Below are 15,368 nucleotides of genomic sequence, written 5' to 3'. Positions count from 1 at the left end.
ATCAGGAATTGTCTAATTGGTTGTATCGTCAAATTCTGTCATTGAGGAGACCAAATGGTTTCTCAGAGATCTATCTAAAATCAATTATTAGGACTGTATCATTTATGTAATAACTAAAGAGACTTTATGAATACATATATGCATGTAAATACATGAATAGTTGATTCTGGTTTTGTTCTTCAACACTGACTTACACTTTCTGTAGGCAGAAATGTATCCTCAGCAGGATTTTTTTTTTCCCCTGACAGTTATTGATTCAAAATCTGACTTTGGGTTTATGAAATTCATAGTGATAACAAAAATGTGATTGGTTACAGCAACTGTGGAACTCATGGAAATCTTTAATGATGCATACAACTAGTCTGAGGAAAGAGTTTCTCTCACTTCTGGACTGTTACCCTGGGCTACCAAACTATGTGCCCATTATATTTATTTAGGAAATCCTGAATTTCCTTGCATATCCCAGTGGGATACACCAATTGGACACTGCAGTAATTAATGTATTCTCTTAGAAATCAACCTGGGGCGTTAAGAAGAAAAGGTCCTCTCACAATAAGGAGGATGTACCTTCCTATTCCTGGGATTTAGGCTGGTTTAGCTATTTCAGACCTCTCGGCCAGAGCCCATAAATTGCATTTTGATTGGTGACTAGTTATGGAAAGAGTATTTTAAATATTTTTTTAAGTATTTTGTGCTCCTGTTTGGACACTGGGGAGTCTCTTTGTGCTGTGTTCTAGCCCAGAGGCAAAATATTTAAAGTCGCTAGCTCTGTTACTGTTCAGTGAACATCTTTAAAGTGTTTAGAAGGGGCTGCCTTGCATTATTTTTCCTGATGTTATTTCCCAGCAGAGTCCTACTGAGCCAATGCAGTGACACACAGTTTCTCTGGCCTGGCAAGGCTCCTTATTTTTTGTTATTAACAGAAGACTGCATGTTATGGCCTATGGCCTTTGCCACGCTTATGTGGTTGGATTTGCTGTACATGTGGAGTGTGTGTTGTATTATATATGTGAAGCAGTTCTCCTGTAAGTTGTCTCCTTTCAGCTGCCACCTTTCTCAGGTACTTGGGCAGAGGGCAGGCTGCATAAATTGCTCTAGAGGTGGCAGCACTCCTTTGCTGCCATAACGTCCTTCCTGGGGATCCCTTTTGCCATATTGACCCCGTGAGCACCCACACCAGAGTTGAGCAGATCTTTGAGCGAATATAACAGCTGAGAAGGCTGCGGTTACTGCTGGACCAGTTTGTCAAACCTGCAGCCTTTTGGAAACAAAAAGGGGCTTTGGCAACTTGCCATAAGCTAGAAAATTGCCCTGATAGCGTGCAGGTTGGGCACGCTGATCTAAGCCAAGTATGGCTGCTTAAAAAACATAATTCCCTGAGCAGCATTCAGTTGTAAGCAGTAACACAGCAGCTCCAGTCATTGTTACCTCTCCTTGTTCCATTTTGTGCTGGTTGACTTTAGTAACGTCAGTGTCTGTGTTTGTGCTTTCTTCACAGCCTCTCAGCTAGTACGTTGTCTGTGTCTTCAGGGAGCAGTTTGGGATCTCTGGCATCCAGCCGGGGATCTCTGAACACATCAAGTAGAGGGTCGCTAAACTCGCTCAGCTCCACAGATCTCTACTATAACCAAGGCGATCAAATAACAGATTTGGACTATCAGTATAAACTTGACTTTATATTGCAAGAAAAAAGTGGTTACATTCCTTTGGGGCCTATCACTACTATACATGAAAATGAAGTGGTCAGTTCCCATGGGAGACTGGATTACAGTGACTCTCCTTCTGCTGCAGACCATCCCAAACTGACTGAACCTCCCAAATCTGTGACATCGCTGTCTTCCAGATCCTCACTCTCCTCCTTGTCCCCTCCCGGCTCCCCATTGGTTTTAGAAGCTGCGTTTTCCATGTCAGCTCAAAATTCCCCTCTGCATCACCTCACTGCGGACTTTGAAGACTGTGACCTTTCAGGTGATTTTGCAGGCATTAGTCTCTGTGAGAACCAAATATTATTGGACTCTGAAGCCAGATCAGGATCTCAGATTCATACAGATGATAAAGACCTTAATGAAGGCATTAGGCAGCCTCTGCCTTCTCTACATGAAGGAAGTTCAGGTAATAAAAAAGCCTAATGGCAAATGTATATGTAACATGAAAATTTTGAAACAACAGTTGGCCCTTGAATGGAGGGGTACCTCATGTCACTGAAGAGTGTCTTGTTAGCACACATTTGCCATGGTGGGCAGTCAGTAGTACTGAGGGACCTTCATAATGTCTAGCTTTGGGTGCAGATTGCTACAGTCAGTCTGATTCCTCTACGTTTTTCAGTAGCTGTCTCAGAAGGAAAGTTTGTGTATTGTAGACTCTGTCATGAAAAAATAGCAGAAAACCCTGAAGCTGGATCTTGAAGACACAGAGGATGCACGGTGTTCCTAGGTATTGTCAGGATGAATGGGGGTAGAGCAGAAATACCCTCTGCTGGGTTTTGATAATGTGAAATCAGATGCTTTTTTTCCTCACTGAAGAAGTTACAAACTGACATCCTCTGTGACAAAGATTTCTGGACCTAAGATTTAGAATTTTTATGTGTGTGTATCTAGTTATATGAACCTGCTGTTACTGAAAGATCTGCAGGTCATTGTTTGAGCTGTGAGCTGAGGAAAAACAAATGACCACATGCCCTGTATGGTGAGACTCTTCCCATTTTTAACATGGCTTTCATAGCTTTTAGCTTTTCATTCATGTGAGTTAGAGCAGAGCTCCTAGGCCTGTGTAAGCTTCCCCCTGCAGTCTGTGGGTAACTTCCAAAAGGATGTCATCTCATCCTAAAACATACTTCCCTTTAACCAAGATGGGATGAATGACCCTGTGAGTTACTGAGGTATCCTTAGTAACTAGTTAATTTTGAGATGGCGGTAATGAACCTCCCTTCCAGTCTGCATGCAGTACAAGCCATGCAACATATTTAATCATCTGTATCTTCAAAGCCTTTGGCAGAGTTAGAACTTCAAAAATCCCAGTTGTCAAGAACTGATGGCTTGTCCACAGTCTTTGCTGCCTTCTGTTAGGGTTGACAGTATGTGGTGCTTTGTCTGCACATTTATCGTGTCATTGTCTTTAAGTACGTTGCAAACCATTCCTGTGTTTATTTTATGAAGTAGCTCTGTTTTGCCAAGGAAGAACTGAGGGAGCCAGATTTCCACTAGTGCTGAGCACTGGCAGCCCTGTTTGAAACCTGATCAGCACCCAGCATTCCCAGCTCTACGTTTCTGGGCCGGAGTTGACAATGAAGCGGCTAAGGAGTTGGGATTTCTTGAAATAAATACAGCCTAGCTCTAGGGAGTGCATTGTCCAGATTTGTTGCCAAGCTTGAACCCTTGTGCCAGCTTTTAGTAAAAATATTTGGACATACGGATGCAGACATGAATTTTCATGAGAAAAATTTATGTATTTTATATATATATATATATATATATATATATATGTATCATGGAATTGTTGTAACATCTGTTGGGTAATGGGGTTAGCTTACTGCATTACTGTAGTAATTTCAGTATGGACCAGAGCAATGTGGGACCACCAGAGAAATGTAACAGTATGCATAGTACAAGCTGGGCATCCCCTCTTGTCCCCTCCCCAGCTCAACTGTGCAGAAAGGGAAGAAAGAAACTGACTGATGTCCCAGTGGTCTGAACCTGGGAAATGCAAAATGGGAAAACATGGAAGGGGTGGGGTCAATGTTGTCCTTTGTCTTTTCAGTATAGTGGCACACAGTAGTAATTTTGCTCTAGAGCTATATTATAAAAGATGGGGGGGGGGGGGGGGAGGGGGGAAGGGGGAAGTAATTTCTCCTGCCCATATTTCAGCAGCATATCCTTTCCAAGTGAACAACAAATTCTAGTCTGTTTGTCTTTGCAATCAGCTGCAATTCAGCTAGTTTGAAAACTACAATTAAGATGGCTTGGAACTTGGGAGCACATAAGGCTATGAAGAATCAGAATTATTTATTTTAAATGTATTTCTTTAAATCACTAATTCAAAGGCATCATGTGGATGTCTAATGCTTTTGAGCTTTTTCGAGGGTCTATCATTATGGATAGCATCGGTGTGTCTTTTAAGTCTATAAGTAGTTATGGTTTTAAAGTACAAATTCATCCTGTGATTCATCATGCTGATACTTCCTCATATGGGGTTATATATATGACACAAATTATCTTTAAATCTGTATTAAGGCTGCCAAAACAAGCACTTAAATTTTGAAAAGCCAGATATTAACTAATTATGCTTCAATAGCTCTAGTTTCCACAGTAAAATGGGCTTCATGGTGAGGCTTCAGTACCTTAGACAAAGATTGGGGGTTGTTTCAGTGTTTCTACTCCAGTTTCCTTCTTGGAACTGCTGTGATGCCAAATGGGAAGGTGTTCAACAAACTCAGCCAGAGGCATAAAATCTGCATGGAAAATTTCAGCCCACACACTGAAGTTTTACAAGACTACAAATCTGAATACTGATGAACCTTACCCTTGGAGGTAGACAGGCACACCTGAAGGCAGTATAGCTAGTATTTTTATGTAGTAATATGCACAGGCTCTTCAGGTACAGTGCTCACCTGCTTCTCTGTCTCTGAATTTTCTGCACAGGTGAACCATACAGATATTCACTCCTTTCCACATGCCCCTGCTGTCAGAAACCAAGTTGGAATAGCATATAGTTCTTCCAGTCAGTCTCTGTCATTGTCAAAGTCAATTCAGGCTTCTGTGGTAATTCCTAAGGGTAATCAATAAATCATGTCATCACCTTCACCCCTCACGTGGTGGGGGGAAAGAGAAAGAGCACTTCATCATCAAGGAAAAAGCATTCTCACTGCCATAAATAAAAGCAGGAATGCAGCAATCAATCATCTAATCTGAAGCCTTAAATTTTAAACATCTTAACAAGATGTAAAGTCATGATTCAGGTGGGGATGATAATGCATACCAATATCCTCACCCCTTGGCAGATGAAAGTACTGCATAGGCCTTTGGTTCACTGTGCTGCAGAACGTGGCTTTCCATGAATGCGGCTGCTTCACTGCATGACACCAGCATATGAATGCGAGTTGAAGATTAAAGCTAAGTAGTAGTTGATAGTAAAGAGACTGTAGCATAAAAAGTTTTTGATGATAGTAAACCTGAGGGGATTTTTCATTTCTAGGAGTTGTATCACTGGGGAGAGGGTGTCTCTCTGACTTCTAAATCTTTAATAAACCGTAGGCAAGCACTTTGCCTGTAGCCAAAGTGTTAATACAGTGCACATTGTGAACACAGCAAATGCAGGTTTAAAGATCAAGATAATGAGGGTTAACAAGGAAGATAATGAAGGCTAATAACTAGCTCAACAGATATGGGTGATGATAGGAGCCTGTATCTCTGGGAAAGAATAATAGCTGTACATTTTCAAGTTCATCAGTTTGGTTATATCCCTAGCCAGGATATCTGGTAAGAGCACCACAGTCACGGAATGTTTAATGATGTGGAACAAAACTACTCTGATACTCAGTTAAGGGTCACTGCTTTCAACTTCACAACTTTCTAAGCAATGCACTTCGCTCTTTCTGGCTATTAATCTCTTGGACTAGTTTTCATTCTTCTTTCTTTCTGCAGGTGTTGATTTACCGAGAAGAACAGCTAGCAACCTGCTCGAGGACAAAACAGCTTGTGTATCTGCTGCTGTGTCCGATGAGTCTGTAGCTGGAGATAGCGGTGTATATGAGGCTTCTGTAAAACAGTAGGTTTGAGAATAATGCCAGTCTTTCCACCAAAAATTTAAATACACCTATAAGCAGTTATATAATTCCATAAGTATTTATATAAGTAGGTTATTGGTTGTGTCTTTTTTTGAAAATATTTTGTACTTTCATATTGAAAGAAGGGCACATTTTCCAAACTGAGGTGTCATTGGGGGTTTTTAAGTTAATAAACTTGCATTACAGTGCTTGTAGAACTTGTTTGAGCAATGTTAATAAGCTACCTTCTGATCTGCAGGCTTTTTTCTTGCTAGGAGTGTTCCTAGGAGAAAAGCTGAATTCAAACAATACAGGTTCTGCCATGTAGCTGCATTGACTTCACTTAGAGTGATTCTTGTTAACTCACTGTTTTGTTTAGATACAATCTTAAGATTGCATAGGATTTTGCTTGAAAAATTTCTTTTTAAAAAAACAAAGATGTAAGAAAGATAAAAAAATCATCAGCTGTAAGGTAGGTATAAAAATAATTTGGGTTGGGGTTTAATTTTTATCTTCACTGTGGTAAACAGGATATAAGAAATTTATTTGTTGTTGTTGCTTTTTGACAATGCATAACTTCTGCGGGATCCTTCATACTAGCTTATATAGTATTGTCTGGTTTATGGCAGTGAGAACAATGAACTTTAGACTGCATAAGGGAAGACTTATGGGAGAACTATGACAGAAACCAGAATCTTTATTTTTCACCTCAACTTCAGCAAGTCCTTGACATTAAGAATGTTTTGTCCTTTTCATGTTCAGAGAGATGTTTTAGCAGTATGGTTACAAAGACACAGATGATGTCTTCTGAGCCAGGCTAAATGCTTTTCTGTTAGGACAGACAAAGGTGCATTTTGGTATCATAAATGGGTTTTATTGGCCTCTGATAAAATTACTTGTCAAATCTTTCACAAATTAAAAGGTAATAAAAATAGCTGAGACTAAATAAAAAGCTGAAATACAAAAAGGATTTCTCCTGAGCTATTGCAATGCCCATTCAATCTCACCTTAGGTCATGAACCCATATTTCACCCTGAACTCTGAAATCCTAACATTAGGTTTTTTCATGTCTTCATTTAGACCTAATGCAACTTCTTGGGCCGAAATAAGAACCCATCTATTAAAAACTCAGCCTTCACTTGAAAGAGTGGCTGTGGCTGTGTGTTTTGGTTCAGTAACCAAGTAATCATTGCTGTCATTCCATTTTGTTTCGATTCTGAGCCACTGTGATCAAAACAGACTGTCTTCTTCAGTTACAAGGTCCAGTGGATAGAAATGAACAGACATTGAACCAAAGCTGTGGATGTTCTCTGGAGCAAGTCTTCTTGTCTTGCAAGTCCTCTACAGCTGAAAGTAGTGGGATAGGTGGAAAGCAGAGCAAATTCCTGTTGTCTTTCTGTTCTTGCTCAGGAAAGGATGAAAGAAGACAGTTGCGTTCCCTAAGCCTGTGTACAAAAGGAAGCTATTGCCATTTGTGGAAGCTAAGATGTACAGACTGTAGATATTCCATGATAGCTCCAGGTGTGGATATTCTTAATTATTGCTGAGTAGGAAGCAGTGAAGAGGTAATGAGTGCCTCTATGTGAGTTTCTTATGTTTAGTAGAAGTGTTTCTATGAGCACTGTGTATGAAATGACTTAGAATTTGTCATTGTGCTCCAGAAGCTGCACTAGTGATTTCTGCTGTATAGACCAGTCCTTTGTATTGAGTAATTCAAGGCAGGGGATGAAATAAACACACTCTGTCAAATTAGCCATCAGCCAGGAAATGAATAGTAAAAAGGAAGCCTCTAGATGCAGAGTCTTAACATAAAGCTGTCATTTTTTGTGGGATGCCTGTGTCATTCTCCACATTTCTTATCTTGACACTTCCTATCTTGATCTTGTTTATTGATCCCAACAGTCTCATTTTAAAAATCAGTGAAACACATTAATATTGCATCCTCAGTCAATCCTCCCAGAGAATGACTGGAATTATTTTGCCACATGGATTCTCTGTAATTCCACTGAATGCTAGAGTTGCTTTTCAGCTGCAAGACTTTAATCCCTTTGGTTCTTTGAATGCTTCTGAAAACAGGCTCAGAGGAAAGGTGCTTCTTGTTTGCACAGAAACCCCTTTTACAGAGCTCGTGCTCCTTGAATATTCTTCAAAACAGTATTTCAAACCCAGGTCACGTGTGGTCTGATGTTTATTACAGATCTTGATTTCCTATTTTGTATTCAGTAGGGACATAAAGAACTACGAAGTATGAGTAGGAAAATGTCATGAATTTTTCTCTTGCCTGTTAGTTTGGCCTGCTTCAGTAATCAGCCTAAGGTTTTTCTGATTCATTACTGGAGTTGTCAAATTGTTCAAGCAGCAGCTGTCCCCCAAACAGGTATTTCTATTGTGTAGGCTCTGAAATTCTCATTTGGAGTGCATGCTGTAATTAAGTCAGCCTGTTCAGGAGAATGTATATGTGTTCTGTGTACGCATACCATAATTACTGAGGAAAGCTAACTATAATTTTCCTTAATTTTGATATTTGACTCTTTGCCCTAGACCAAATGAAACTGATGATATTGTATATAGTGAAGATGATGCAACACCTCTAGAGGCTGCCCAGGTACAAATAGGACTCAGGTACGTGAGTAAGCAGAGGGAGTATTTCTGTTTGTATGTGAGTGCAACTTGCAAACTTCCCTTATGTTGTCCTTTCTTCAACAGATATGACCACAGTAATTCAAGTTTTGTGATAATCATTGTACAGCTCAGAAATCTTCTGGCATTTTCTGTCCCCCTTGGCTCTAAAGTGTAAGTCAAACAATCATTGTGCAGTAGCAATAACGAATTGTACAAATTCTTCAAAGGAGTTGATTGGTTTACTGCCTAACAGCACTAAAATACATATAAAACTTTTTTAACTGTGTTGGTACTGAGATTTTAAATATTCCAGCAGTGCTGCAGGAAGTAGTTACCAGCAAATTTGCACGTTCCTTTAAAGTGAAACAAAAGAATTTTTTTTAATGATGCTTCATTTGGTGTTTTAAAATATCTTGTAGCTTTGTGAGTGCAAAATAGCTATTCTGTTGTTACTAAGAATGTTCTTTTGATATTTTGCCATTCTTTCATCTCAGAATGTTGTCTTTTTACATTTATGTGGAATTTTGATGTAAAATGATGTTAAAATAGTGTGTCTTTTAAGTGAGCTTTTAAAGGTAAGGGGTAATTTGATAAATTGCAGGTGGACAAGTACAGCCACATTGAGATACACCAACCCTCATGATTGGAGCTTGTAGGTCTGTTAATAGTTAGTTCCTGTGTTGAACTGGAAATATTGTGTTAGTCAACTTGTGTTGAATAGGAAAGGTCTAGAATAATTGCAGAGGAAATCGTATGTAGGAAATGAAGAAAAATGCCTGAATGAGAAAATATTACTGCTGAGATTCTAATCCGACACTCTCATCTGTAGAAATAAGTACAGCTTGCCTTGGCTCCTTGGGGACACTTGGACTTCAGTGAGGTTTTTTTTACAGACTGGAAAGCTAGCTTAAACTGTTGAGAAGGTAAATAAGATTAGAGTAGAACATAATCAATCCTTGCAAAATTTGGTTTTCTTGCTGGTTCCCTTCCTCCTGTCCCACATCATTTTGGATTTGATTGGTAGATCAAGAGGAAGCCACTGAATATTGAAAGGCTGTATAGGCATACAGGCCTGAGTGGCTTGTTGGATTTTCTGTTTGGTTTTGTTTGATCTTAATAACAAGTGGTGTCTACGATCATCCTTCCTTCTCTGACCTCCATCTTTCCCCTGCTCACCTTCCAAGTTCACTAGCATTTAGCAGAAGAATATAAAAAAAACTATAGAAGAATGAATTGATGCAGCTGAGAGAAAAAGTAGATAATACAGAATATAAAAAAAAATGTCAACAAAATATTCAGTCAGATAAAGTTAGGCTGTGCCTGGCTTCTTTTTTTGAAGCTATAATTAGTACTCAAGTGTCTTGAGTGCAGAAATCCAGACCTCCTCCTGCTAATAAGATTTAATGAAACTGAAGCTACACAAAACAAGGAGGAAGAAAGGACAGGAGGAAGAAAGACCTTGCAAAAAAGCAGTTTTTCTGTCATTTGCCATGGTCTCCAGATATATGTGTGTATATATAGAGATATATGTATAGTACAGGTATGTACAATGATAAAATTGGTCCTCGAAAATGATGCTGTGTTATAACTGCATTTTCTAGAACATCAAATTGGACAGATTAGTATATTATTGAACCGTTACAGACAGAGGAGTAGATGTGACGTGAGGTCTTACTGATACCTGTTTCCACACAGTTGTAAGAGCTGTTCATTTTTGGAGTAGGTAGAGCCTAGACAAATACTCGTCATTACTTGTGTCAGGATAATATTTTCATCAGCTGGGAAGTCATAGGTTTGTCACAATAAAATCTGAGGCATTGGTTGACTCTACACCTTTTTTAATTGAAATGAAAGTAAGCACTCTTGTAAAACAAAGCCAATGAGCAATTTATCTTTTACTTCTCTGTTTACCCCTTTTGCTGGCCTGATGCAAATAAGCTGGCTGATAACTGTTAAAAGAGAGCTCTAATGAACCACCTTTTAAACCTACCTTTAATATACTTTATCTTCTGTTCCCACCTCTTTTCTAAATGTTTCCTAATTGCTTAATCTATTAAAATGGCTGTTTTCAGTAGACCATGCAAATTGCTCACCTACATTTATGTGAATACAGCAGCAGCATTATGGGAATTGCATTACACTAACACTTAACTTCAGGATTGGTTTGTCAAAATGTTGAATACCTGCTCTCCAGTCTATACGTGCCAGACAACTTCAATCATAGCCTTTATCCTAAAAAGCTTGGCATAACTGGGGAGCTCAGGCTATGCCCACACTCAAAGAACAAACCCAAATTTCTCACAGACCTGATTTCTTTTGGTTAATTAATGTAAAACTTAAATTTTTAATAACAACAACAATATATACAAAGTCATTACCAGAAAAATATAGTAATAGTACTATAAATCTGGGGTGAAAAGTTTTTTCCACAACGATCTTGCTTGGTGCGCTTTTTCTTCTTGCTTTAGCTAGCTTCGCTGTTTTCTGTTCTGCAGTGAATGTCAATTATTTAAAGCCAATACCAGAAATGGACTAATGCATACGCACAGAAAAGATGTAAAACAATTACTGTGCTCATTCATGTGTATGAGGAGCTGTGCAATAGGTAAATAAAATGTACAAATTGCATTAGAAATGTCTTTATCAAGCTGCTATTAAAGTGAGACCTGGAGGGTAGCTAGTATTACCTTTACCCACATAACATCCATTCATGTTTGTTACATAAAAAGAATGCAGTCATGTGACAACTTCAAGTTACTCCCTGTACTTAACCTTAGCCTTGCAAGATGCATTCTTCCAAGTCTCACTTAATACATTTAAGCAGCTGTGGCCCTAGCTAGTTTCTTCCTCATTTTCCTTAGTTTTCCGGTTTCTCTGGAGGTTTTGGTTTGTTTGTTTCTTTAAAAGGTTATAAGACATCACTGCTTTTCGGTGCTGCTCACATCATTCTAAGAGTTTCAGTTTACATTCACCCAATTTTTTCTCGTGTTTTTAATTAACATTAAGATCATATTTCCTCCCATCTGGGACATGATCTTCAGTGTTTGCGGTACTGAACCAGAAGATAAATTTAGAGAGAGGCAGAAATAGCTACCTCTCTTGCCTACTACCTTACCAGGCACAGAAGCTCATTTTTGGAAAATGTTTCTGCAAGGGGCAGGAACAGTTTCTCACTCCTCTTTTTCACCTTTTTCCATTGCACCTCTGATTTGTTGCTGTTTCATTTTCTTGGCAGTCGGTCCTTTAGTTGATGGGGCCAACTTCTATCATGCATCCCCAGCAAGTTCTGGTTTACATACAAGTAAAGACTGAATTTTGTCTCTGTCAGGTATATTAGGGTAGCAGTACTGCCATCTTCAACTGATATCAGCTGCCTGTTCCGCACGAAAGTTCATCCTGCCATGGAAACCATTTTACTCAATGAGATATTCAGAGTACCCATTTCCCAAGTCACACTGCTACAGAAGACGCTGAGAGTAGATGTTTGTGCAGTCAGTCGAAGTCATCGGGAAGAATGCTTGGTATGCAGCTTTATTTCTGCCTTTGTTTCTTTACATGCATTTGTTTATAGTTTCACCTCTTATTCTGATGGTCAAGGCTGCTAAAATTCCACAGTACATGGAGATAAACCCTGAAGCAATATCTGGTTGTTGCTATAGTACTTAAAATACTGCCTTTCTCTAAATTCCTGATGCAGAATCCTGGATGGAAGATTTTGGAGGTGTTTTGATAGCTCTAACGCTGCAGGATACAAAGGTGAAATAAAAAAACACCTTAGCCCTTTAATTACAGATTGATACCATCTCAGGTATATAAAATATAAAATATCCCATAAACGTAATTGCAATGTTACTCTAACACTAGATTTTAAAGTAAAAGTTGAAAAAGAGCCACAGTATGTCCAAAGAAAAAGCAAACCCTCATTATTGCAACTTGTCAGAAAGAACAAACTGCACTTGCAAATTGTTGTAAATTACGTGATGTCCACTTTTTTAGTTTTTATGATGTATAGAAATAATAAAAAGCTGTGTGAGATTCATAGATCAGCCTGTTGGGAACTGGCACTTCTAAAATACTGTTGTTAATTGTGCTCATCAGCTAGTTAGTGATGCTTCATTTACTTTCAGATTGCTTCTGTGTGGTCTGGTACAACTCAGTTGAGTTTTTTACCATGAGCCTGACTTAGTAACGCAGAGAGATTTTTAGTTACAACACACTGAAGAAGAAGCAGAGTGTGGTGGGGTACCTCAGCTCTGACTACTCAGAACAGCCTCTCACTTCCAAAAATGTAGAAGTTAACTTAATTCCTGGGGAACCTATTGGCCTTTTTCAGTGTGTAAAGAGATTTCCCTTTAAGTAAGGGAAGGGCAGCAGAACAAATACACAACAGAATGCGGGATACAGAGGTGAAGGAAAAAACACCACCAATAATAAAAAAACATGGAAGACAAAAGGGTTAATCACAAGGTCAAATTAAAGAGTTGGGAGTACCACCCCCCCCCAGCAGAAAGGCCTGGGCAGCACGACAAGAGTCTTGGCAAGAGCTGTGTATGCAGCCCAGCAGCTCTGAAACCGATTTGCTCTGCCAAGGAACAGAGAATTGTAATCTCCAAGGCACAGCCCAAACACAAGTACTTCATGAGTTTTCCCAGAATGCCAACTCAGTGGATGTCAGCGCTTGTCTGAATGAAAGGGTTTCTTAATCTCTTTTACTGTCTTTTCATCTGCTTCCTCACTGGTTGAAGCAAACAAGATCACCCGTTATTGTTTGCCATATTGATGAATTTTGTGGTAGAACAACTGAAAAATTGACTGAAACTTGCTGCTCTGTGAGTTGACGATCTGGGTTTCATTGACACAGTTTTTCATTATTGAATGCTGTAGAAAGCAGACATGTGCCTTACAGTGATACAAAGGGGTTTGTGCACAAAAGAAGGGGATGTTCTGCACACTGAAGTAAAAGATGGCAGAACAGACAATATGAAGGACCTCTCTGCATATTTCTAGTTAGAATAAACAAACAGAAGTGGAGGGCAATAGAAAATTTTACCATTAACGAGGGAATAAAGATTCATGTCAAATTGGTGCAGCCTGTTTTACATGCCAAGTACTGCAGAATTTATTTTCAGCTGTTTTGCAGGAAATAAAACAAATGTAAACGGTTTTCTTCCACTTTCTTCTTTTGTGCAGGCTGAGACTCAGATCAGTCTGGCAGATTTATCGTTTTCTGATGGGACTTGTACTCTGTGGTACAACCTATTGCCGTGCAAGCAAATTCCTGGTAAAAAACCCAGGGAACAAAATGAAGAATCCATGTCTCTGTTAAGCAAGCAGTCATTGGACTCATTGGACTTGGTGAGCAATGTGTTGGGAAAGGGAGATGTGACATTAAAAAGGGGACAGGAGCATATTTGATTGCGTTATTGTTTTACAAACAGTCTATTTTTGATTGAGATTTAGTCAATATAAAAACAGTCAGTTTACCTGCTGCACGCTGATACTTCAGTACCCACATGCTTGTGATCCAAGTCATGTGTTTGCTGGTGTCAGGGAGCAGCAGAGTAATGCAGCTTTTGCAAGGATTGTCAGTTTTTTTTTACTTACGTTATGTATCACATGATTCTGGTTTCATCTTCTTTTTCTTTGTGAGCAGGATGCTGTGTCAGCTCTGCTGGAGAGGACATCTGCTGAGCTGGAAGCAGTAGAACAAGAGCTGGCTGAAGATGATGAGGATGAGGAGGAACAGGAGCAAAGGGGCTCTGAAGAAGACTGGTAAAGCCACCTTTCCTCCCTCACTGTTCATGCCTGAATGATGTCACACATTCCTCCTATTCTTAGACAAATGAAAGGGCTGTACTTTTGGAGGAGATCATAGACTCATAGAATGGTTTGGGTTGGAAGGGACCTTTAAAGATTGCCTGGTACAACCCCCCTGCCATGGGCAGGGACACCTTCCACTAGACCAAGTTGCTCAAAGCCCCATGCAACCTGGCCTTGAACACTGCCAAGGATGTGGCAGCCACAGCTTCTCTGGGCAACCTGTGCCAGTGCCTCACCACCAGTCTTGTTCTGTTGTGTGGCCAATTCATTCACCTTTCAGGTTTACTGTATCTTGGCTGCTCTGATAACTCCTAGTGCTGATGCTCCTCCATTCCATGTACATCTTCCTGTGAAGCCACCCAGGGAGTCTAAGCCACTAGAATGTCTTATATCAAATACTACTTTCATCAATGTTAATAAGCAACTAAGATTTGAAACAAGGGCTGCTGTCTAACAGAGTCAGTGTTTATGTGCTTCCACTGATGGTCTTGTTTTTGAAGACCATGTGATCTTTCCAAAGAAACAGATTAAATTGCTGTGTTGAGTTCCTGTGCAATTTCTTAGCTGCGGTGTAGAAATAAACATGCTTTATTACAGGGGAAAGAGAGACTTGCACATTTGTTTTATGAATTTATTGCAACCAGAGTCCTTCAGAGGTATCAACGTAACAGCCATGGAATGTAGTGCAGTGTTGTCATAATGATCTCGAAGGTGAACTGTAGTAGAGCTTGCTGGGGTTTACCGGAGCATATAATGAAATGTGCCTTTAGGTGAACTTAATGGTGGAAGCATTTAGGTGATACTTTTGTTTTCCCTGTCAGGAAAATATGTACATTGTATATGTGTGAAGGCCTAGGCCTTCTCATTTTTTTCTCTGGTGGGCTTTTTCAGTTTGAAAGTAAGCCTGGGCTACTTCTGTCCATACAGGTTAGAAATGCTCACAGAAGCCTCTCGTGAAATCATGGATGAAGAGGAAGATGGCATTAAGCTGGCAGTAGAAGGCAACTGTACTGATGGCATGGGGTTACTCACTGATGCACCAGAAACAAATGAAGACAAGGACAGAGAGAACAGTGATGAGGCCTATGAAAGCCAGCAAGCCGCTGCAACACTAACACTGGTGAACATCTTAAAATACGCATTCCTACGGTAGCTTGCTGTGTCT

The 15,368-nt window shown here is 39.6% G+C and overlaps 1 protein-coding gene across 6 annotated transcripts in view; it reads left to right on the top strand.

Moving 5' to 3' along the window:
- Nucleotides 1-15,368, top strand: part of WWC2 (WW and C2 domain containing 2) — a 101,612-nt gene that overhangs the window by 70,739 nt on the left and 15,505 nt on the right. For all 6 annotated transcript variants that reach the window (XM_061474493.1, XM_061474484.1, XM_061474510.1 and 3 more), the window contains exons 11-18: nt 1,499-2,112; nt 5,640-5,763; nt 8,303-8,383; nt 8,468-8,554; nt 11,712-11,904; nt 13,574-13,738; nt 14,037-14,155; nt 15,131-15,323. In XM_061474493.1, the coding sequence (XP_061330477.1) occupies nt 1,499-2,112; nt 5,640-5,763; nt 8,303-8,383; nt 8,468-8,554; nt 11,712-11,904; nt 13,574-13,738; nt 14,037-14,155; nt 15,131-15,323 (1,576 nt within the window). The remainder of the gene's footprint in view (nt 1-1,498; nt 2,113-5,639; nt 5,764-8,302; nt 8,384-8,467; nt 8,555-11,711; nt 11,905-13,573; nt 13,739-14,036; nt 14,156-15,130; nt 15,324-15,368) is intronic.

The sequence above is a fragment of the Pezoporus flaviventris genome, unplaced genomic scaffold, assembly GCF_033815535.1.
Source record: "Pezoporus flaviventris isolate CSIRO_AGI_PZ_B2104156 unplaced genomic scaffold, CSIRO_AGI_Pfla_v1 ptg000002l, whole genome shotgun sequence".
Lineage (NCBI taxonomy): Eukaryota > Metazoa > Chordata > Aves > Psittaciformes > Psittacidae > Pezoporus > Pezoporus flaviventris.
Note: the sequence above shows the minus strand (reverse complement) of the source record. Positions and strands in the feature narration are given on the sequence as shown.